Below are 24,732 nucleotides of genomic sequence, written 5' to 3' on the forward strand. Positions count from 1 at the left end.
GATTAATTTAAAATTTAAAACCATAAAAACAGTGGAATTTAAATTTAGAAAATCAAATGGATAGTGGAATGAGAATACCATTTGATCTGGGAGTTATAATGAAGAGAAGCAAATCAGTGTATTAAATGAGTTAATAATGATTTTCCTTGGAGGCTGGGACTGAAGTTGCAGGGTCTGGAGGTGGAGGGCTATATTACTTTGTATTGTAAATCTTTCTAAAATTTCTTTAAAATCTATTTTACCAAATATGTATCTTTTAAATAAAAAACATTTAAAAAATATCATTTACCAATGTAAACTAAATTTTTCTTTATTTTAATTAAATGTATTAAGGTGACATTGGTTAATAAAAGTATATAGGTTTCAAGTGTAGAATTTAATAACACGTCATATGTATATTGCACTGAATGTTCACCACCCAAAGCTAAATTGTCTTTCATCACCATATATTTGACCCTCTATACCCTTATTTACTTCCTCCTCCTCCCCTTTCCTCGAATAACCACTGAACTATTGTATGAGTCTACGTTTCTTTGTGTTTCTAATGATATTCTATTGACAGAACTATAAAGGATTGTTTATACTTTACAGTGATAAGCAATATGTGGCACAAAAATTAAAATAGTTACTATGTATGTTAGGTTACAATAGTTTTTAAATTTGGTTCGACATTTACTGATGGAGGTGAGTCTCAATTTAAATCGTTGCTATTAAAAACCTTGGATTTGAGTGACCATGATGGGTTTGCATACTAAAAGGTTACCAGATGATATCTTCTGAAATCTAATGACTCTTCTAATGGTTTTCCCCACAGTAATTTCCCTTAATGGCCTAGATGGAACAGCAAAACGTAACAGTACTGAAAGAATTCATTCTCATGGGAATCACAGACCACCCTGAGCTGAAGGCCCCCTTCTTCGGGGTGTTCCTTGTCATTTATGCAGTCTCAGTGGTGGGCAACTTGGGCTTGATCATTCTCAGCAAGGTGGATTCCAGGCTGCAAACACCCATGTACTTCTTCCTCACACACCTGGCATTTACCGATCTTGGTTATTCGACTGCTGTAGGACCAAAAATGCTAGTAACTTTGGTGGTAGATCAACATACAATTTCCTATAATTGGTGTGCTACCCAACTCTCTTTCTTCAGTATGTTTATTACTAGTGAAATTTTCCTTCTTTCAGCAATGGCTTTTGACCGTTATGTGGCCATCTGCAACCCTCTGCTCTACACAGTCATCATGTCACAAAGATTATGTCATTTGCTGGTGGCAATATCCTATCTATACAGTGTCTTTTTATCTTTGCTGATTACCATAAAAATTTTTGTTTTGTCATTTTGTGGGTATAATGTCATCAGGCATTTCTACTGTGATAGTCTGCCATTGATATCTTTGCTGTGTTCAGACACATATGAAATTAAATTGATAATTCTCATATTTGCAGCTTTTACTTTGGTGTCAACTCTTCTGATAGTCCTTGGGTCCTACATGCTGATCCTTCTTGCCATCCTCAGGATGCACTCTGCAGAGGGCAGGCACAAGGCCTTCTCCACCTGTGGATCGCACCTGACAGTTGTGGTTCTATACTATGGTACTCTCTTCTTTATGTACGCACGGCCCAAGTCCAAAAATTCATCTGATACTGATAGAATGGCCTCTTTATTTTACACTTTGGTGATACCCATGTTGAATCCCATGATCTACAGTTTGAGGAACAAAGTGGTGAAAAATGCCCTGACTAGAACCTGGAACATGTGTGCCAATATCCTACTGAAAATTCATTGTAAGATATGCTAGCAAGAGATTATGTATTAGTCAATGTATATTATAACTGGATTGTTTAACCATGTGCTTTCACCTCCTTGAATGAGCCAGATTCAATGTGATAAGTACAGAAATAAAGAAAATCATTCATCATTTTCATACGTAATGTATTACTAACAGATGTGTACACTCTGATCCTACTTTAAATAGTAATTTTTACTCTCAAGTTTTGATAAGATGCCATTCTTACATATTCTCACATGTAGTCTATTTGCTGCCATTAAATATTTGTTTTTATAATGCCAGCCTGTATATTACATTCACAATTATATCTGTAGTACCTAACATGGTTAAAGGACAATAAAAATGATTCCCGATCGATTTTATACAAATGTATTTATCGAGGAAATAAACATGGATTCTTAAGTTAACAACCCAAATCTCTCCTTTATGGAGCTTTGAGAAAACACAAAATACAGACAGAATGAGAAGTGGGCTATATAGTATGATAGATGGTATTGAGCAATATGAAAATGAAATAAAGCAAATGACCTGAACGAAGTTCAAATTTTAGCTAAATTATCATTGAGACCTTTGTGAAGATGACATTTAAATGAACACTTGAGAAGGATAGAGACCTAGGCTTTGCTGCTTCACAGAGAGAGAGCTGTCAATGAAATAGTTCTTAAGTGACGATATCAATGTTATGTTAAGGAACATCAGAGTCAAAGACGGTCGGAGCATAAAATGTAATTAGGAATTAGAGGAGATAAGGATAGACTTGTAACAGATTTGACCCAGTAGGACCATATAGACTATATATAGAAAGCTTGCCCTTTCTTCTGATTGATAAAAGAACCCTTGGAGGATTTAGAGTGAAGGAGTGATTTAATGTATCTTTCATTAAATAACGGCTCTGACTGCTATGAAAATAATAGACTATAGGATACCAAGACTTGGAAATGGGAAATCCTGCAGGAGTTTATTCGTGATAATTTGGGAGAGAAGAGGCTTAAGCCAGCATGGAAAGTCAGAGAATGAGAAACGATTAGAGCCTTGGCATATTTGTAAGAAGAGGTCAATAACATTCTTCATATTTATGTGGTTTGTTAGAAGCTTGAAAAAAAGATTAATAATTAAAAAAAAATAGAAAAATGAGTTCCAGAGCTCATCTAAAAGCATGTTGAAAACTCTTTCTGCTTCCAACTTATATGGTGTAATAGAGACCGAATTTAATGTAAGAAAGAAGAAAATTACAACAAAACATAAAGATATAAGAAACAACAGTTTTCAAAATATTGACATCAGATGATGAAGGACAGTTTCCCTGAGAGATGAGGAACAAATGAGGTGACTCCTATGATTGCCCATCCTTCCTGGTCTAAGAGAGATCCCGGGCTGCACTGCCATGTGGGCAAACTTACGTGAAACCTAGAAGAATTCCGTTGAAGAGTCGGAGTTGAGAGTCCAGTGAGATCAAGGTAGCTTGAGTTGCAAGACAGAGTACCAAAGATAAGGAGCTTCATAGAGAAAGGAAAGTGGATCTCTGCAAGGAATCCTTCTCAGTTGCTCCACAGAACTACTGATCAGCACAGGCAACTGGTGAACAAACACCTAAGACTAAAGAGAAAAAAATTCACCTAAAAGGATTAAAGACAGCTGTGCCCAGAACTCAAACAGAAGCAAGAATTGTGCCAATTTGTTGCACAGAGAGTAGAAAAAATCATAATTCATTAAGGTCTACTCCAGTGGAGGAGAATAATTAACCCAAAAGTGAGCATTGCTCTGTATCCATCTACGAAATGATAAAAGCAAAATCTGAAATCACACACACACACACACACACACACACACACACACACACACCCAGTCTCTGCTCTAAAGGCTCTCAAATATTGGACAAGGCCCACCCACATTTGGAGTATAACCGGCTGTAATCAAATGCATTGATTAAAATGTTAACTTTGTCTTTAAAAAAAATCTTCACAACATCATCTAGACAGAGCTTTGACTAAAGAACTAGGCACCATAACCTAGCCATTGGGCACAAAAATTAAGCATCAAAGCAGAAAAAAAAAAAAAGAAAGAAAGTTAATCAAGTGTAAAAAATAAGAACGTTATACAAAACAAAGACCTCGTTTTAAGTTAATTATCTCTACAAAGACCTTGTCACCAAATATAGTCACATTCCAAAGTACAGGGAGTTAGGATATCAATATATGAATATTATTGCATAGCACATGAATATTTATATAAATTTGGTGATTATAAATAAAGCTGCTATAAATATCTGTGTGCAGGCTTATGCACGGGCATAAGTTTTCAATTTCTTTTGGAGTCCATACTACACAAAACGATCTAAAGATTCAATGGAAATTTGTATCAAAATACTAATGGTATTTTTACAGAAATAGAAGAAAACAATTTTCACGTTCATATGATATCAAGGAAATCTTAAGCAAAGCTGGAGTCGTCACACTGATTTCAAAATATATTACAAAACTACAGTAATTAAAGAGTCTGGTATTGGCATAAAAATAGACATAGAGACCTAGGGAATAGAAAAGACAGGCCAGAAATAAACCCGCCTATATATGGTCAATTGATCTTCAACTAGGCTGTCAATGATACACGCAGGGAAGAGGATAATCACTTGAACAAATTGTGCTGGAAAACCTAGATATCTACATGCAAAAGAATGAAATTTCACCCTTCTCTCAAACCATGAACAAAAGTAGCTTAAAGATTTAAACATAAGATCTGAAACTTTAAGATTCCTGAAAGAAAATATATGGAAAAACTTCACGACTTTGGACTAGACAAGAATTTCATGGATGTGAAATCATGAGCAAAAACAACAAAAGCAAGATTAGATAAAATGAGAAAACACTTGACTACAAACCATCTGCAGAACAAACGAAATAATCAATAAAAAGGGAACCTACAGAATAGGATAAAATGCTTGCAATCCCCTTGAATAGGCTGTTCTCAAAGGAAGACATACAAATGGCCAGCATACCAATAAGAAAGCATACTTAACATCACTCACTAATTATCAAGAAAATGCAAATCTAGAGCATCCTTATAATCAGAGGCCTTAAAACACTGTTTATTCAATAAATATCAATATGTAGTAAATTATTCCAATAACATTTTCTTTTTCATTATCGAAGAAATCATCCTTTTGCTATTTTGAACCAGAAGATAATTGAGGCATATTCCCCTAGGGACATTTCTTATGGTTTCATCAACAACTGAGTAAGTGGATATAAATAATCTAAATTAATCACATTCGTAGTGTATGTAAACCCGCTTTTGCTGTTCCACAGGTAAGAGAAAATTCCAAATCATTTGCAGAATATTTTATGAAGAGGGACCTCAAATTTCAAGGTCAAATGCCTTATGAAATCCCCACTACTAAACTTTCTAGTTGTTGACTATTGCAAGGGTAAATAAATGAAACTAAGAAAATATAAAATATTAAATGTACTTTTGTAGAATTAAGTAAGAGTGTTCCACATAGAGTGTATGCTTTGATTTTTCCAATGGAAAAAGACAGATCGAATTAAAGCAAGAAAAATACAGAGAATTTATCAGTGGAGGGCACAAAAACATTTGACTTACTCAGCTACCTGGGGGCTTGTAATTTGCTCTTATGAGGAAGCAATCAATTACCATTTATTTTCCCAGCTTTGTGATGAAGTCACTTCATATTACTGTTGTTTCATGTTTCTCTAGTCTTAATGTTTAAAATTTATCTAAATGTATATCAAGAATCATGTTTCATTTCACTGGGAGGTGCAGGTCGGGACTCAGCTACAGAATGAAGCTGTGATAGTACAGGAAACTGAAAATCTGCAAAGCACTTGCACTGTGAGGGAGCCCGGGGATTGGATCGTGGTTCTGGTCCTTACGAGCAGTGAAAGTTGTCAGAAAGGTGAAATAAAGTAACATGCCCAAAAGTCTTTTCCTGCTGCCTGTGCTCTATACATGGCCATTATTATTTTTCTCCTCTGTTAAAAACTTAGTATTTCAATGTTGAGCCCAAGGTATTTGGAATTGTCTGCTTTCTATTAAAATAGTATTTTCAGATGGGGTTTGATATTCATTTTAAAAGTTGACTCTATGTTATTAAACTCTTCAGAAATCATAGTCATTTTCACTTTATAACTCTGAGTCCTTTTGGTATATTTTAACACTGACCTAACTATACCCAGAATCACTTTTATTTTATCATCTCGTAGAAATATCTGATTCAAGAAAAATTTAGCTTAAGTGATTAACATTGAAGTCTTTCACTATCTTACTTATATAAGTAAATTTAAACCCGTAGTAATGTAGCAAAAGGAATTATGGTGATCTGTGTGTGGGTAGAGAGAAAAAATCATAATCAAAATATGACTTATTGGATTTAATTCTGATAGACGAATGTTTCAGTGTGTATTGATAATGACAAAACAAGTATTTTAAATGCAACTTAAGGATGAAATATCTGTCTCCAAGCTTTGGCCATATATATTCTTCAACGATTAGTTATAATATTAATTTTGTGGCCCAATATTTACTAATGTTTTAAAATAAATACATCTGATGAAAAAAGTTCAATTATATGGTTATTTTAAATTTGTAACCAAATATTGGCATACTTAAAGGAAATTACTTCATATATTTATTGCTCAATACATTTAAATAATCTACCTCGTTGTATCTTATTATGTCGGTTTGGTCGTTTAAACATATTATTATTCTAAAGAGGAGTAAACTTAGGAGAGAAAGCCCCGTATCACACATGACTTTTAATAATGAACCTGGCCAATAAACACACACTTTCAGATCTAAGTCCTATGCTCTTTGTCTTAAATAGACTTATCATTGAACAGATAGATGTCAAGAATTGTACTGGGGCTGATTTTCTCTTGTGACTGCTGATCACGTTTTTTATAAATAGATTTCATCATATTCATCAAAGTTTTAATTTCATTTCTTTCTTATTCTTAGGTCTGTTTCTTTTTTATTTTGAAAAATTTTGAGCATGCAGTAAAAGCAGACAGAATGGTATGATGAATTCCCATGTGCCCATCACTCTGTTTCAGCAATCTATAAACATGGCCAGTCCTCTCTCCCAGCTTCCACCATCCTGAGTATTTACAGTTTCATCCATAAGCATTTCATTATGTGTCTCTAACAATAATAACTGTTTTATAAACCTAAGCACATCATCATTATCGCTGCTAAATTTTTAAAAAATTTCTTAATATTAAGAATCCTTATGCATGTCCTTCGTCCTATAGGTTATTTGAATCAGGATCCAAGTAAGATCCATATATTTCAACAGATTTGTATGGCTTAAGTGTCTTTTAAGACCACAATATATTTTTCCATTAACCTTTTTATTAAATATAATAGGGTGACATTGGTTAATAAAATTATATAGGTTTCAAGTCTGTAATTCAATACTCCATCATCTGTATATTGCTTTGTGTATTCACCACCCAAAGCCAAGACTTCCATCACCATACATTTGACCCCTTTACCCTTTTCTACCTCCCCCAAACCCCTTTCCCTCTAGTAACCACTAAACTGTTATCTGCATCTATGAATGTTGTTCATCTAACTTGTTTGTTGTTTTCAGAACTATATCCCTCATATGAGTGAAACCATGTGGTTTTCGACTTTTTCTGTCAGACTTATTTTCCTTAACATGACTATCTCAAGATCTATCCATATTGTTTCAAATGTCAGTATTTCATTTTTTCTCAGGCCTGTTACGCTGTATTTCATTTTTTATTTCGGCTCAATTAAATTGTGGGCCATTATCTGGAAAAAACCTTGATGAGTTCTTTTAGATATAACTAAGAAGGTCTAAAAGAGTTACAAAAGTTTTAGAGAAGAGTCCATAAAATGTTACAATTTAGATTGTCACTACTCTGTAGCATCAACCAAATTTAAGCACATTCTCTATTTAACAAAATTGTAAAGATTTAATTTTATTGACAGATTTTGTTTTGCAGTATTTACTCTAATATTATAAAATAAATATAAATGTCCTCATTCTGCAGGATGGTAGATGATAGCAAATAATTGTATACAATTACTGAAAGGTCTAGAATGCTGACATTTATTCTATTCCAATGTGCTGTACCTGATATTCTACCTCATGGGTTTACAAGTCAAAGGGAAATTATTTTTCAGCCAAACACTTGCTGTTTTAATGTGATTTAATAGAAAAACAGCTAATAGAATGCTGTGGTGACCTGATTAACCAGGTGATGTGATGCCTTTAGAAATGACATGAATTCATCCAGTGAGTGAACACTGATCTTTTCCATTTGATTTTGCAGTGAGTGGCATAAAACCTTACTCCTCTGTCTTGTCACTGTTTCCTGTTCTGCACCTGGGAACCTTTACATTGTCAACAGATACATATGAGGAGATAGCATATTTCCCCTTGTGTCACAATATTGTCACTATTTTGCTTATTCTTTTTGTAGTAAATGAATTGTAATTTTCCAAATCTCTTTAACTTTGTCCCATGAGGAATCACCATGCAGAATGTCACTGAAGTTACCATGTTTGTACTGAAAGGTTTCACGGACAAGCCTGAACTGCAAATCATCTTATTCTTCTTGTTTCTAGCAATTTACCTCTTTACTTTGATAGGAAATTTAGGACTGGTTGTACTGGTCATGGGGGATTTCCGACTTCACAACCCCATGTACTGTTTTCTGAGTGTGTTGTCATCCGTGGATGCCTGCTATTCCTCCGTAATTACCCCAAATATGTTGGTAGATTTTATGTCAAAGAATAAAGTCATTTCAATCCTTGAATGTGCAACACAGATGTTTCTCGCTGTTACTTTTGGGACCACAGAATGCTTTCTCCTGGCCGCAATGGCATATGATCGCTATGTAGCAATCTACAACCCTCTCCTGTACTCAGTAAGCATGTCACCCAGAGTCTATGTGCCACTCATCATTGCTTGCTATGTTGGAGGCTTTTTGCATGCTATTATACACACAGTGGCCACATTTAGCCTATCCTTCTGTGCATCCAATGAAATTAGGCATGTCTTTTGCGACATCCCTCCTCTTCTTGCTATTTCCTGTTCAGACACTCACATGAACCAGCTTCTTCTTTTCTATTTTGCGGGCTCTATTGAGATAGTCACTATCCTGATTATTCTGATCTCCTATGCTTTCATCCTGTTGGCCATTCTGAGGATGCATTCTGCTGAGGGGAGACGGAAGGTCTTTTCTACATGTGGCTCTCACCTAACTGGAGTGTCCATTTTTCATGGTACAGTTCTCTTCATGTACGTGAGACCAAGTTCCAGCTATGCTTTGGACCATGACATGATAGTGTCGATATTTTACACCATTGTGATTCCCATGCTGAATCCTGTCATCTACAGTCTGAGGAACAAAGATGTGAAAGAGGCCATGAAAAGAGTGCTTAGGAAAAATTGGCTTATCAATAAAGTATCTTTTTACAGTAAAAAATAAATTTAAAAATTGTGAGTGATATGTTGTGCCTCAGTATTTAAGAGGTATGATTAAAACATTTTGTTTTATTTTATTAATATATTTTTGTCTTCCTGGACATTTTAAAATAAAAATCATATTCAACCATCTACCTATGCTGTCATTAGATGTAAAAAATCACCATCATCAACTTTCTTCTTACTGTGTTCTTCCTGAGATATATATGTACACACATATATGTATGTGATGCTGATACTGATTGTTATAACACAAATGCGCACACACAGACATATATATACATAATCATTACTTTAGGATGTTGTATATTTTTTCTTTTCACCTCCATGTAGCAATGTACATAAGTTCCAATAGTTGCAGTTGTAAATAACATTATAAATTTATCTGGCTAGCTTAATCAAAATCCACCTAATCAATATCAAAAAAACACAGCTCACTTTAGCCCAGAACACTTTCCATAAAGTCATTGCTGTCTGATTCCAGTGCAAAGCACTCTGCTCCACTCTTTTTTTGTTTTTTTTTTTTGAACATTGGAGGTTTCTATTTATTCCAGAATCGGTTAAAATGAGCATCTGGGCCACATCTGGGCCAAGAAGTCTTGCAGCAAAGAGCACAGCCAACATGAGGCTCGCACCTGGAGGCTCAATCTTGAGGCTGAGATTCCAGCTGCAGAGTCAGGCCTTTGTGGCTGACTATAGAAACGGTCAATTGTCAGAGGGAGAGTGAATGCTTCTCTGCCACCACAGAGGCAATAATCTATGCTTTGTCAATAATCTAACCACAACTCGTGGCTCGGAGACCACAGAAAATGTTTTCCTATTCCTAGTGTCCTTACCATCCTTTGTGTGAGGGTTCATTTCTCCCTAATTTGTTACTTCATCTCTGTGATGCCCTAGCACCTGCTACCACGGCTCAGTGCCCAGGCACAAGAACCAAGGCAGAGAAGAGGGTCTCTCCTAAATTCACATTTAGCCCTGCTACCAACAGATTTCATTTTCAGTGCAAACGTATGTTTCTATCAAAAACAATTTTAACTTATTTTCTCCTTTCCTTCCTCCCTTTCTTTCATTTTTATTTATTAACTTGTAATTATTATTTTATGAAAACATATTCTCTTCAGCAGGAGGTATCCATATTTATTAATCCAACAAGACAATCTGCTAGGAATTTGAGTTTATTTAAAAAACACCTCCCAATTTCTATATGGAATACTCTAACCGCTATGTATTTATACCATAGACTCGCTGCATTTATTTTTTACTGTTTTGAGGTTTTTTCCACTATTCACATGGTTTCTTCCTTACAAAGTAAAAACTAAACAATGGTCACTGATATTCATTATCTTTGCATATCCAATCATAAGATGAGGAATGCCCTGATATGTGTGTGTGTGTGTTTGTGAGAGAGAAAGAGATTTGGCATTGAAAGGATTTTTAGAGACAACTCAAAATCACAGAGATAGATGCTTTACGCTTTATTATTATAAAGTTCTGAATTTAAAAATAAAACATAAATACACCAAAAGAACTAGCGATAGACAAAGAAAATAGATATAATTATGCATCTTTTAAATTAATAAATGCTGGACTACAATTTTATAGAACTATGGACAAAGAATACACATGGGCAATTCACAAAAGAAGAAACATTTTTAGACCAATGCATACACTTAACTTTAATAATGATCTGGAAAATGTGAGTGTAAAAAGATATAAAACAATATTCCACACTCATAACATTAGCAAACATTACAAAGTCTGGGACTATCAAGTAAAGAATAAAAATATGTAAACTTCATTATTGTCTGTTACAGAAAAGATTCAGAAGCAACCAAAATGCTTATCTAATTTAATTACATGAACCAAATGCATAACAATCAAGATAATTAAATCTCAAAGTAAGATAGTTAAGCAATATATATACCAAGCACAGAATGATGTAAACATCTTAAATTCACTTATATATTTTTAAAACCATATAACTAGCAATTATATATAGTATAATGTATATATAAGAATAAATGCATTTTATTGAAAAAAGAACATGGATGTTACTTGAGGACAATATACTATAAAAAAGCTCGTCATAGAAGGACAAATACTGCATGATACTATTTATGAGAAGTATATAAAATAGTAAAACACATAGAAGCAGAGAGTAGAATGGTAGTTGCTAGGGGTTGCAGGAACAGGAAAATGGGTGTTGCTATTCAATAAGTGAAAAGTTTCAGTTATGCTAGATGATTAAATTCTACAGATCCATTATGTATCACTGTACCTATACTTAACATTACTCTATCATATACTTAAAATTTTGTTACAAGAGTAGATCTCATGTGAAGCGTTCTTAGCACAATAAAAATAAAGAAAACGATTTGGAAAAATAGTGAAAGGTTATAATAGTTGATAGTTGTTGCCTCTAGGTGGGGTAGAGGGCCTGAGAATGAGTATTGAATCAATGGAAATTTAGTTTTTATGTAATTATGTATTACTTGAAAATAATAAATCTTATTAGATAAAACTATTATTTAATGTGGGCAATGAAAACATATTATCTATAATGTCGTTTTTCTACATATTTATGTTTGTGTGCATGTAGATGTGTGTGTATGCCTCATAAATATTTTGAAAGGTGAGATTTTGTGGTTCAGTGATGGTATTGTCTTAAAGTTTTGTCTGCTTGACCAAGGGATGTTTTAAATAGCGTATTCTGTTAGAAAATGGAAAATAGAACTCTTATACAATAAAGAATAAGATTTGAATGAGAAGTCAAGTTGTAAAAAAAGTGTCAATAACAGCAAAAATTATAAAAGAAATAGTTTCTTTTTTAAAATCTTTATAATATTCTAGGAATGCTAAACAGATGGAGAAGTTGGCAGAGCTTGTGAGAGAATGAAGTATCAAATGAATCATAATACAGCCCATATCTTCAGTCACATGAGGGCACTACACAATGGACAGAGGAAGCTACCACAAAAACTTCACGTGGCTGTTTAGGCTTTGGGAAGAACCTCAAGGATTTAAATATATTGTAATGAGAACTTGAGGATGGTAATAAGCTTTGTAATTTTCTCTTTATTGGCCACAATTTGTCTTTTGCCTCATTAATTTTAGATCTTAGCATGTGCTACAACCTTATTAAATATTAGGAACACCAAATGAAGAAAAAATAGCTGTGTTGTGCCCTGGAGTAGAGAATACTCTAGGGAACAATATGCCGGTTGTTACTACTTCTTTATCAAAGCTAAAATCACAGTAAAGACAGATTATGGCCCTGGAAACAAAATCCTCATATTTTATTGCAGAATTTTAAGGTGGATATTGTATTCATTCATTCATTCATTTATCATTCATTCCATTCATTCATTCATTTATCATTCATTCCATCAGTCAATCAGTCTTTTGAAATATTTTTTGAACATCTACTTTTACCTGGGTATTATTTTATAGAGGCTGTTAATACAAAGGAAAACTATTTAGACATGCCCTTTTCACTTATAAAGCTCAGAGACTAGAAAATACCTCACAAAAAGAAAAATTAAAAATTAGTATATTTAATTAAAATATTTATGTTTGAGAAAAGGTCACAAGGTTATATAAAATATGTTTTTAAATAAATAACTTTAATTAAAAACTATAAGTAAGATCAGGTTCATTATGGGAACCTTATTAATTTAATAAAAACATTTATATCAGTTTGCTTATAACTATTTATATTTTGATTTTATGTTGCCTGTCATCTGATATTTCTGGCAAGTATACCATGGCATGTTCCTGATCCAAAAAAGAGAGGCTTTCCATTTAATGTATTCCCCATATTCACACTGAAATTGAACACTGGGGCTAGAGCACTGTGCTTTGTTATATTTTCTCCATCCTGGGCCCAGCAACAACACTCCGAGATACAGGGCTACAATTCAAAACACACGAAGCATGGCATCATTGCATGTGATTCTTATTAAGTATGAATATCGAGGAGAGTCCCTAGGCTGTCTCCACATTTTTCTTTCTTTGGGTACAATTTTCACATGGAGACTTGATTAACGAGCATTTAATTTGTCTTCTTTCCCTGGGGAATCAGAACTTGATCTGGGGATTCTGGATCTCATGTTCAGGGACCAGGACCATATACAAACATATTTCAGTGGGAATGTCTTTGGGGACTTCAGACACTTGTAAAACTCTTTAGCATGCTTCGTGCAGGAACCTTAGGAGTGAGTCTCAGCAGATGCCTGTGTATAGATGAGGTAAACCAAATACTTTACTTACTACTAATTGTGGGTGTGCGGACCAGTATCTTGGAAGCTTTATTAATTCCAAAATGATATCCGCTCTGTTCTCTTTTCCAAGAGACTTGCATCTCTGATAACTAAAAGTGATGCTGATCCAACTTAAACAAAAGTATACAGTGACACTACTGATAAATTAGACTGCTTGAGCATTTATATAGAATAATGAATAGTCATTACAGGGAGTATATTTCATCTTAATATAAAAAGGAATGTTTGTTGTCATAGAACTGGCAGAATTGATAGATGTTTTAGAGAACACTCTGTGCCAGTCAGGAAGATTCTTAATTGTTTGTCACATAAGATCTATGTCTTCAAGAAAGACCAAGTTTCGCTGGGGTCAATAGTTCGTCTCTATGTTTCTGGTGGACACTGGAAGCTCAATCAGGATGCAGTGCTCGTTCCTAGCATAACTGATGTCTAAATAAATTTAAGACAAAGTCTACAGTTAGTAATCAATGGAACATACTCTTGAAATCATATCAGAAGATATTTAAAAATTGTTTACAATATCATTTCTTTTCCAAATTGAAAGGTCAAATGAGTAACATTAGTTGTATTTGACATTTTTTCCTGAGGATGTTATTTTAGTAGTCCTATAAAATGTTTACGTTAAAAAACAAATTTGATAGTGAATTTACCACCCAAAGTCAAATATGCAATATACAGATGACATATTATTGAATTGTATACTCGAAACCTTTATAATTTTATTAAAAATGTCATCACAATAAATTTAATTTAAAAAACATTTGAAAAAGCAATTTATATGAAATTAAAATTGCTTTTATCAGAAACTTTATTTCAGTGGCATGTAATTATAAGAATAAAAAGCAACCCTAGCTTTGCTATCAGTTAAATTTCAGTAGACGATAGAATTCATAACAGGTAAGGAAACAAACGAATTAATAGTAGACAATTAATAATTGCTATTGTTGATGCTTTTTCTATTTTTGTAAAATTAAGGATAAGTTGATCAAATATATTGCCTCAGAGTGAAATATGTACGAAGTTGCTTGACGTGTAGCAAACGAGAAGGGAATATTTTGATCAAAGCGAATGATGCCACAGTGTTTTCCAGCAAGAGCTTACTTGTGCAGTTCTTTTCAGATGCAGTGTTGGAAGACAAGATGTGTGGAGAACTGCTACAACACCATCAGATGAGCTCATCAGACATGTATTTGGTGCACAAAATTAAGCATCTTTGAATTAAGACAAACACACACCAGAGTTAAGAGAATTAGATTGTAGATAACATATAATGTATTTCAGGTTTTTGAAGATGCAAAATAGTAATTCTTTTGATATTTCTATGTCAACTATTAAAGCACTCAGTCAGACAGAATAGGTTACTGAGACTGAAATAAAAAACAAAAATCCTGTTTAAAAAATTACTCAAAACATGTTAATAATAATAAGTATTGGTACCAATTATTTTGTATTTATTGTTAGCAGACTCTGCTAACTGACCTATATGTGTGTACTATCTCATTTAATTCACACAACACAATAGAAATACTTGAAAAAACACATAGCTGGTAATTAGCGAAGTAACAGGCAAATAAACAACTAACCAACCAAACAGGCAAACAAAACACATAAAACAAAACCATGATACCTTTCCATTAACAAATATCTTATACAGACTCTTCAAATAACTTATTTCATTGAGCCTCAATTGTCTAATCAGATATACAAATAATTACATCCACCTTCTAGGATACTCCTGCAGAATAAGGAGAACCTTGTTTCAAAATGCCAAGCTCAGTGCTGGTCACAGTACATTACACACTAAGCAATGATAGCAGTCTCCCCTATCACTTCTCTATCCACTTAAAGTGATCAAATTTTAACAAATCAAAACTGTAAGTAATAACTTTGAAAAAATAAAAAAGATCTTAAACAATTTAAAGGAAAATGTAAAAGCTTGAAAGGGGAGGAATTCTTACCAGAATAAAATAATAGAGAAGACTTAGAACAACTAGAAGTCAGAGTGATAAAGGGAAGGACTGGCTGATTTAGTAGAAGAAACAAAATGTCGTCAAAGAGGACACAAGTTTCTGAATGATACTAAGAAGGAACAGTATTAAGATGGAGTTCGTGCGCCGCTGAAACAGAGCAATGTGGTAGAAATTGAGTGAGAAGCAAAATCTGAAAATTTAAGTATCTCTGAACACTTAAACGTTTAATAATCTGGCATCTAACAAACACTATTTCATTGTCTATTAATCTCTTTGTTTTCCTCATTCAATGATGAAAGTGACAAAGTCAATGGCTCCAGGGAATCTCACTCAGGTGACTGAGTTCGTTCTTATGGGAGTCTCAGATAGTCCAGAACTCCAGATTCCTCTTTTCTTGGTTTTCCTGGTCATCTATGGGCTGACCGTGGCAGGGAATATGGGCATCATCACCCTCACCAGTATCGACTCTCAACTTCAGACTCCTATGTACTTTTTCCTCCGACATTTGGCCATCATCAATCTTGGAAACTCTACTGTCATTGCCCCTAAAATGCTGGTTAACTTCTTCATTTCAAAAAAAACTATATCTTACTATGGATGTGCAGCCCAGCTGGGTGGATTCTTAGTTTGTATTGTGGCCGAGATTTTCATGCTGGCCGCAATGGCTTATGACCGCTACGTGGCTATTTGCAACCCCCTGCGCTACATGGTGGTGGTGTCTCCACAGATCTGCCTTCTGCTGGTGTCCCTCACGTACTTCCACAGTCTGACCACAGCACTCACTGTCTCTTCCTGTGTATTCTCTGTGTCCTATTGCTCTTCCAATGTAATCAACCATTTTTACTGTGATAACATCCCTTTGTTGGCATTGTCCTGTTCTGATACCTACATTCCAGAAACAGCTGTGTTTACCTTTTCGGGGACCAATTTGTTTTTCTCTATGATTATTGTTCTAATATCCTACTGCAATATCATCCTTGCCATTTTGAGGATACGTTCCTCAGAGGGGCGACGAAAAGCCTTTTCCACCTTTGCTTCTCACATGACGGCTGTCACTGTGTTCTACGGGACTCTTCTCTTCATGTATTTGCAACCGAGGACCAACCACTCATTAAATACGGATAAAATGGCCTCGGTCTTCTACACGCTAGTGATACCAATGCTGAATCCCCTCATTTACAGCTTAAGGAACAAAGATGTGAAGGACGCATTGAAGAGATTACTGGATAACCCACGTCAATCTATCAAACCCATGTCAGTTTAAAATGACAGCTATCGTCATTTAAGTATTTCCCTTTACTCCTGAAAATCCTACTGTTCAGTGAAGAGTCAATAAATAGTTGAAAATCTCTTTAATTTCAATGGGAAAAATCTTCATCCTTTGTATTCCAACCTCAAGTACTCAGTTTTCTCTTTAGAATAATGCATTATTTGACCATGGAAAATCCAGTTATATGAGTAATGAACAATAATTTGAAGATACAGATTAAAGTGAAAGGGAATTTTCTGAAGAGTTTTTATCATTTCTAAGCAGAGAAGGCCTGATAGGTGGTGGCGGAGGTAAGCGAGACTCATTTCTCTGAAAGTGGTCAATGTAAGTTCGTCTACTTTGCCACGGATATCTTTTGTTCAACTGGTAAAAGTATTGTTATTTTTGCAGCATTTTATCTATCAATTTTGGACCCGTTGTATCCATTAATTTTGGACCCATTATTTTTTATCTTGTGCTAAAAACAAATTTATGTAACAAAAATAAGCTGCTAAGTGAAAATAAAAAGGAAATTAAAAAGCTTACGTATACATGGAAATAAGACATGTGGCAAAACAGACTGAAAAGCGTATCTAAAAGGAGATTCTACTTTCTCTCCACCTCACTTGGTGCACGTAAACAAAGCAAACTGTTGATATGCATCAAACGATGGTGTAAAATAAATTTTTTCCTGTTATATTTTCATACTAAAAACTATTGTGTAGAATTAATTTTCTTTGTTATGAAATCATTTATAATTTTTGTTCAGTGTGTTTTGGAGTCAAATGTTATTAGACCAACAACATGTAATTGTCTTGAAAGTGACGACGATTCTCAATGGCACTCACTACACTCGACCAAGGGAAAAAAATAAGTTAACAGTCATTGTGTGCTATGCCTCTGCCTGTACATGTAATACACTGCTAACATAAAATGGAGTGAGGAAGAGGGAGTGTGACATGGGAAGTAAAGATAATAGAAATGGACAGAATTCAGGACTTTCTAATTTCAAAAGTAAAATTGAATTTTTTTAATGTCAAAGGTAAAATTTCCTCAGCCACAAAGGTAAAATTCTATCTCCATGGAAATGAAAAAGCCCTTTCAAAGAAATCATTTGAAAATGAAGTCGATTCACTGCAGACATGTCTGCAAGGAGGTCAAATAGCATCAGGCCTCCTTATTCTTAAAGTAACTTCACGATCACACTGCAAAAGAACTTCCCACATGCCCTTCTCAAATATTTCACTAACCTTAAACCATCATGCTGCCTCCTAGCTCTTACTCTTTCTTACTTCTGATTTTTTTTTCCAGTATTTCATTGAAAGACTATAAAAATATTCTTCCGTTCTAATAAACACAGCTATTCCTTTATGAAGCCTGAGATACTTCCATCAATGATGGCCCTCCTTGTCACTTTCTATTCCAAGCTTCTGTATAGGATTAGTTTGACTCTTTCGTACTTGGAAAAATATTTTTATAAACAACAACCATTATCTGGGTTGGAGCACTTTTGTTGACAAAAACATCTGTGATAACAAATACTTTACTTCATCTCACAAAATGAACATGCATTTGGGTTAACTAGCTTACCAAACTGAATATTAAATTATATAATATATAACTAAATATCAAAATATATACTTCTTATAAAGCGATTCTAACAACTAAAGCAGTTTGAGCAGTAATGGTCAGAAAAGGTTACTAACGATTTTTAAAACACACTTTATAAAATATACATGGCAAAGATCCAAAAGAATATATTACTGAATGATAAAGATTATTAATGTCTACATAATCATAAAAAGTGATTGATACATGAAGTCATGAAAGTATATTATTAATAATTCTAGCCACGTGCCCAGGAGGAAAGTAAAGACATCTGATCGTCAGCCAACCAGATGCTACTGGGTGGACGTCAGTATTTTGTGTCACTTCAGTAACTACTTCATCAGCAGTATCCAAACTGTCATTCTTAACATTGCTATGGACATTCAAATATTCAACTTATGTGTTTATTCACCCGTTATAATTTTTAAACTTTTTTCTTGACATATATTATGCTTATTGCACCTTTCTCTTTCAAATCCAGGTAAGTATAGATTTTTGTTAAAAATATGGTCATAAGACAAGCAAGACAATATTCACTCTAAAAGTTAAATCTGATTTAATTATTTATTGGAATCCTTTATATGAGCGAGCAATATGTATTTATAAGTTAGATATCAAGAGCATGAAATTCTTGTATATTGATGGTACAAGGTATATTGAAAAAAGAAGTGTTATACAGATTTATCCTTATTTAAATAAATTAAATGCGCTCATTTTTCTTAAATCAGCATACTACTCCAGGAGATATTCCACGGATATGTTCATTCAAGGGTCAGTGGGAACACACTCTAAGGTGTTAACTGTGGTGATACATGTAGATTTTAAGAATTGGTAAATTAATTCTTATTACTATGGAGACAAACATATATTAAATGGGAATAGACCCAGATTAGAGAGCAATTTATTAAATGGAAGTGAGCAAAATACTGTTGTGCATGTACTAAAATGAATATACTTCAAAAACCTTTACTTGAGTGAGAATATTTAGGTATCAAAATGAATTACATAACAACATAGATATGCACATTGAAACATACATTATATTTACTTTATATGCCTGTGTTCTTTTTAAAAGACATAATTGACTTCCCTAATGTGGAGATGGGAAATTGAAATAAAAATACAAAATAAAGACTGATGATAATTATGGATATGGAATGAGGGTATCATTAACTCAATTTAGTCATTTATATTAAAAAAACACGAGTAACACATATATTCTTAATTTTTATTCCTTCTGGATTTTTAAAATACTATTGGACATTTTTAAAGAGTTCTGTCTTCATCCTCAGACAAATCTTGTAAAGAAACCATTGTGGAATATGCTGAATATGAAGTAATTTATGGATTAATAAAACACATATCTAACAAAAAATATACTTACATCCAGATATTTTAGTGATGTAGTAAAAAATAAACAAATAACAAAGTAATGTAGATGCTTTATATGTAAAAAACACTCTGTCAATAGGAAAATCAAAGGTACCATGAATAATTAACCAAGACTCTGGCATAATTTCCTGTTCTCCAATGTTTGGGAATAAGCAAGAACTTGCAGTCAAGCTCCCAAGGGAGAATCTCAAAGGAGAGAAGCAATCATAAATTCTTCTGACTGCACTCAAGTTACTCATCATGTGGGGAAACAGAAAGCCATACTTTATTTTAGGTGAGCAGATGGCAATGATCGTCTGATCACTAGATTAGCTGCAGTGACAATTTTTGATGCCAGTCTTCAATTAAATTTGAGAAATGAGTATCATCACCAATGTCAGACCCAGTAAGTTATAGCACGCATATTAGTAATAACTTTTATCACTATATTTTCTACTAACGAGTTTTTTCACACTTATTTTGTTCTTTGAGGGTTATAAGCTTTCTAATTTCTATTATGATTTTGATATTGATATGAGGACACTAAATCATAAATCTTCTGAGGTTGGTATAAACATTTTTTGAAAGCTCCACCTACAATGTTGTCTAAGCAAAATGCTGATGGTCGGGACAAAATTACAGATGCTCCGTGAGTACCTGTGCCTCAATTACTAATAGGTTTCTGATAAGACCTCCAATTATTTAGCAATGTGATATATTCACTATCTTTTATTAACATGCAGAGTTTCATTTGTGCTATAGATATTTGTGACCTTGTTTTACTAATACCCTGTAAGAGACTGGAATTTACACAATAACCCAAGAGCAAACCCTGAGGTGAAGACTTGGGTATGTTATGTTTATTTGGTAGGTTATTTCAGGAGCAAACATGAGGAAATAAGGAAGTAAGGACTGGGAAGGGAGGAAGCCAGTGAAGTTTGAATAGAGCGTACATTACTGCTGTAAGTAGCTAAGTTTTTATCATTTCAGGTGCTGTGAAGTGTCCTTCAGGGATCTTCTAGAAGGCTAGGAAAGCTTGGGTGTTTATCAATGATTCGTGTCCGTTATCAGTGGTGGATTGCTTGACACGTTAAATCTCAGGCACTTTCAGCCTGCTTTGCATATGGACAGAGCAGGCTCTCAAGACAGTTTGCCCTCAGAAAAAGAAGTAAAACACTTGAGATGGTCTTGAAACCTATATAATTTTATTACCCAATGTCACACCCCAATCAATTTAAGAAAATGATATGAGAAGCTGTCAGCATTCTAGAGAAAGTCTAACGTAGATATAGGCCAAGTCACAGGTGGCGCAAAGTGACAAGAAATGGGGAGAAAAATGTGTATGCTATAGTGATATTTGCAAGTCGATGGCAAAGCCAAAATGATATACAATAGATTCTTTGACTTAGACACATATGTCCATGGCACCATAATGCTAGGATGTCTTTTGCCCCTAATATCTTTACATTAAATTTCTTTTCATGTGGTTCCTGAGGATAAAAGCTGGGAAGTTGCTCTTAACACATTTACGGGATGGATAAATCCAAGTTTAAATCGGTACAATTAAAGGGTCAAGCAAGATCAATTCTTGGGAAAATTATTAATCGGGAACATGCATCCTACTGTCAATACTGGTGAACGTACCACTCCTTAAACACTTCAGAGTTCTCGACTTTGTTATTCACTTTCTTCTCTTGTAATGTGCCAAAATGCATTAGGGAAGTTTTCTTCTTAATCTGTTGTTCTTCATATTATATATCACACATTTCAAAACTGAGGGGAAATTATTGTATGAAGGTTGGAAAGAGAAGGGTAAGAGACCTTCCCATACCTCTCCACGAGTCCCAGTTACATGGCACAGGTGCTACACAAACCATGTGACTCGTCTCATGATTTTTGCCAACATGTTTGAGAATTTAGCTTAATGGCATATAATTATAATGAAGAAGTACAGTTTTTAAAAATCTTCAATTATGACAAGCCACATAATAGTGGTTTGGGGATCAGTGTTGAATCCCACAGCCAGCGAGTTTAATACTGTATGTCTAAAGGATTCCAAAGCTATAACTAGAAATGATTAACGTTGGTTTTACGTCTGTTGTTGCTGCCACATAATTGTAGAGTTAGTGGTCTCTTATTGAGATAATGTAGTGTATTTCACACACCAAGGAATGGCGTTTTCAGGATGAGGGAAGTTAGTTGTGTGTCCATGTTTTATCATTTTCAAATAATATGTGTATATTTCTGTTGATTCTAACTAATCCAAAGACTGCTGAGCTTCACATTTTTTAGAGCCATTTAAAAATATATGACCAACCCTCTATCAACTTTATACTTAATGGTGAAAGACTAACATTTTTTTTATCTAACTTTTTTCTTTCTCTCGCTTCTTTGAATGAGAACATGATATTCTGAAGTTGGTCATCCCATTTAACTCAATTGAGGTTATTTGCATAATTTTAGAGAATACTTAGTTGAGATTGGGTGTTTGAATTTGCAAAGGAAGACATCCTTTGGCTTCAGGTCCATTTCCTATGTCCTGGTGCAACTCTGAAGTTTGTGCTTCCTTCACAAAAGGGTCAGGCTTGCTGCTCAGTGTCTTGTTTCTTTGCAACTAGTGCTTGGGCAGCTGTAATGGAGAGATGTGGGTCAGATAAAACTATCAACTCAATTGAGTTTCAGAAGTACTTCAGGGATTTGTAGAATATGGTGGATGTTAGGAGGAAGAGGTTTGCCAAATGTAGAAACTGATGTGGAATCTGGAATCTGTCTTTATTTGGGTACAATTTTTCATAGCTTAAGACATTAAATTTTGCCATTTCCTTATTTGGTTGCTGCTAATGAATGTTGTTTTCACTTTTTTTGGTAAATATTTTGTTAATATTCAGAGTTTCAGGAAGAGTATATTTTTGAAGCAGATTTAATCTGTCAAATTAATTTTGAATTTCTATTTTAGTTTTCTTGAAACTTAAATTTATTTAGTGGCATTCAAAAGTTCCAGTTTTTAGGAGATAAGAGCTTGATCATTTTTTTTCTTTTTTTGATATTAAGTTCTCGACCAGTGTAGGATTAATTTTATATGGATGAACTACACATTCAATTTCATCATCTTCTACAGAGATAATTACATTTTCCAGCTCTATGTATTGAATAGACCATTTTTGTCTGACTTTGCTAACATGCCACCTCTGTCACAGACCACAGTTCTATGTCATCATGAGGTTTTTGAATTGTGAATTGTGATCCATTAGTATGTTTGCCCATTTTCGTTGACTATGCCACATTGTCTCAACAAATCTATTTTTGTAAGATTTGATATCTGATAATGCAGATCTTTTCAAAACTATCTTATAATTTATAATTTGCAGTTTAAAAATACATTATATAAAATACTCTAGTATTTTATATTAAATATAAAATTATTTTATTTTTAATATAATAAAATATTATATTAAAATACTCTAGTATTTTATATTAAATATATTTTATGTTAAATGAATAGATTAATTTAAACTGAATTCACATTTTTATAAATCTATGATTTGTGAATGTGAATAGTATCATTCAGAAACTTGTGTCCTCTTTGATAATAACATTTTGTTTCTTCTACTAAATCAGCCAGTCCTTCCCTTTATCACTCTGACTTCTAGTTGTTCTAAGTCTTCTCTATTATTTTATTCTGGTAAGAATTCCTCCCCTTTCAAGCTTTCACATTTTCCTTTAAATTGTTTAAGATCTTTTTTATTTTTTCAAAGTTATTACTTACAGTTTTGATTTGTTAAAATTTGATCACTTTAATTGGATAGAGAAGTGATAGGGGAGACTGCTATCATTGCTTAGTGTGTAATGTACTGTGACCAGCACTGAGCTTGGCATTTTGAAACAAGGTTCTCCTTATTCTGCAGGAGTATCCTAGAAGGTGGATGTAATTATTTGTATATCTGATTAGACAATTGAGGCTCAATGAAATAAGTTATTTGAAGAGTCTGTTTAAGATATTTGTTAATGGAAAGGTATCATGGTTTTGTTTTATGTGTTTTGTTTGCTTCTTTGGTTGGTTAGTTGGTTACTTGCCTGTTACTTCGCTAATTACCAGCTATGTATTTTTTGAAGTATTTCTATTGTGTAGTGTGAATTAAGTGAGACAGTACACACATATAGGTCAGCTAGCAGAGTCTGCTAACAATGAATACAAAATAATTGGTATCAATACTTATTATTCTTAACATGTTTTAAACGGGATTTTTGTTTTTTATTTCAGTCTCAGTAACCTATTCTGTCTGACTGAGTGCTTTAATAGTTGATATAGACATATCAAGTGAATTACTATTTTGCATCTTCTAAAACCTGAAATACATTATATGTTATCTACAATCTAATTCTCTTAACACTGTGGTGTTTGTTTGTTTGTCTCAATTCAAAGATGCTTAATTTTGTGCATCAAATATGTGTCTGATGAGCTCATCTGATGGTGTTGTAGCAGTTCTCCCACATCTCTTGTCTTCCACCACTGCTTTTGAAAAGAAGTGCACAAGTAAGCCCTTGCTGGAAAACACTGTGGCATCACTCGCTTTGATGAAAATATTCCCTTCTCGTTTGCTACACGTCAAGCAACTTCGTACATATTTCACTCTGAGGCAATATATTTGATACACTTATCCTTAATTTTACAAAAATAGAAAAAGCATCAACAACAGCAATTATTGATTGTCTAATATTAATTCGTTTGTATCCTTACCTGTTATGAATTCCATTGTCTACTGAAATTTAACTGATGGCAAAGCTAGAGTTGCTTTTTATTCTTATAATTACATGCCACTGAAATAAAGTTTCTGATAAAAGCAATTTTAATTTCATATAAATTGCTTTTTCAAATTTATTTTTTAAATTAAATTTATTGTGATGACATTTTTAATAAAATTATAAAGGTTTCGAGTATACAATTCAATAATATGTCATCTGTATATTGCATATTTGACTTTGGGTGGTAA

General features: G+C 33.7%; 3 protein-coding genes across 3 annotated transcripts; all 3 read left to right on the forward strand.

The window, feature by feature from the left end:
* Positions 1 to 835: 835 nt before the first annotated feature.
* Positions 836 to 1,798, forward strand: LOC120606091 (olfactory receptor 8K3-like). The gene has a single exon (XM_039867203.1). The coding sequence runs from the start codon at positions 836 to 838 to the stop codon at positions 1,796 to 1,798; it is 963 nt and encodes a 320-aa protein (XP_039723137.1).
* A 6,461-nt stretch (positions 1,799 to 8,259) lies between these two features.
* LOC120606082 (olfactory receptor 5T2-like) lies at positions 8,260 to 9,267 on the forward strand. Its single transcript, XM_039867197.1, has one exon. It carries the CDS (start codon positions 8,311 to 8,313, stop codon positions 9,265 to 9,267), a length of 957 nt encoding a protein of 318 aa, XP_039723131.1. The 5' UTR covers positions 8,260 to 8,310.
* Positions 9,268 to 15,823: 6,556 nt separating this feature from the next.
* LOC120606092 (olfactory receptor 8J2-like) lies at positions 15,824 to 16,777 on the forward strand. Its single transcript, XM_039867204.1, has one exon. The coding sequence runs from the start codon at positions 15,824 to 15,826 to the stop codon at positions 16,775 to 16,777; it is 954 nt and encodes a 317-aa protein (XP_039723138.1).
* Positions 16,778 to 24,732: the final 7,955 nt, after the last annotated feature.

Source organism: Pteropus medius, unplaced genomic scaffold, assembly GCF_902729225.1.
Source record: "Pteropus medius unplaced genomic scaffold, Ma_sr-lr_union100, whole genome shotgun sequence".
Classification (NCBI taxonomy): domain Eukaryota; kingdom Metazoa; phylum Chordata; class Mammalia; order Chiroptera; family Pteropodidae; genus Pteropus; species Pteropus medius.

Bases quoted from the DNA above. Each gene is read 5' to 3' on its own strand.
- LOC120606091 (XM_039867203.1), top strand. From the start codon at position 836: ATGGAACAGCAAAACGTAACAGTACTGAAAGAATTCATTCTCATGGGA.
- LOC120606082 (XM_039867197.1), top strand. From the start codon at position 8,311: ATGCAGAATGTCACTGAAGTTACCATGTTTGTACTGAAAGGTTTCACG.
- LOC120606092 (XM_039867204.1), top strand. From the start codon at position 15,824: ATGGCTCCAGGGAATCTCACTCAGGTGACTGAGTTCGTTCTTATGGGA.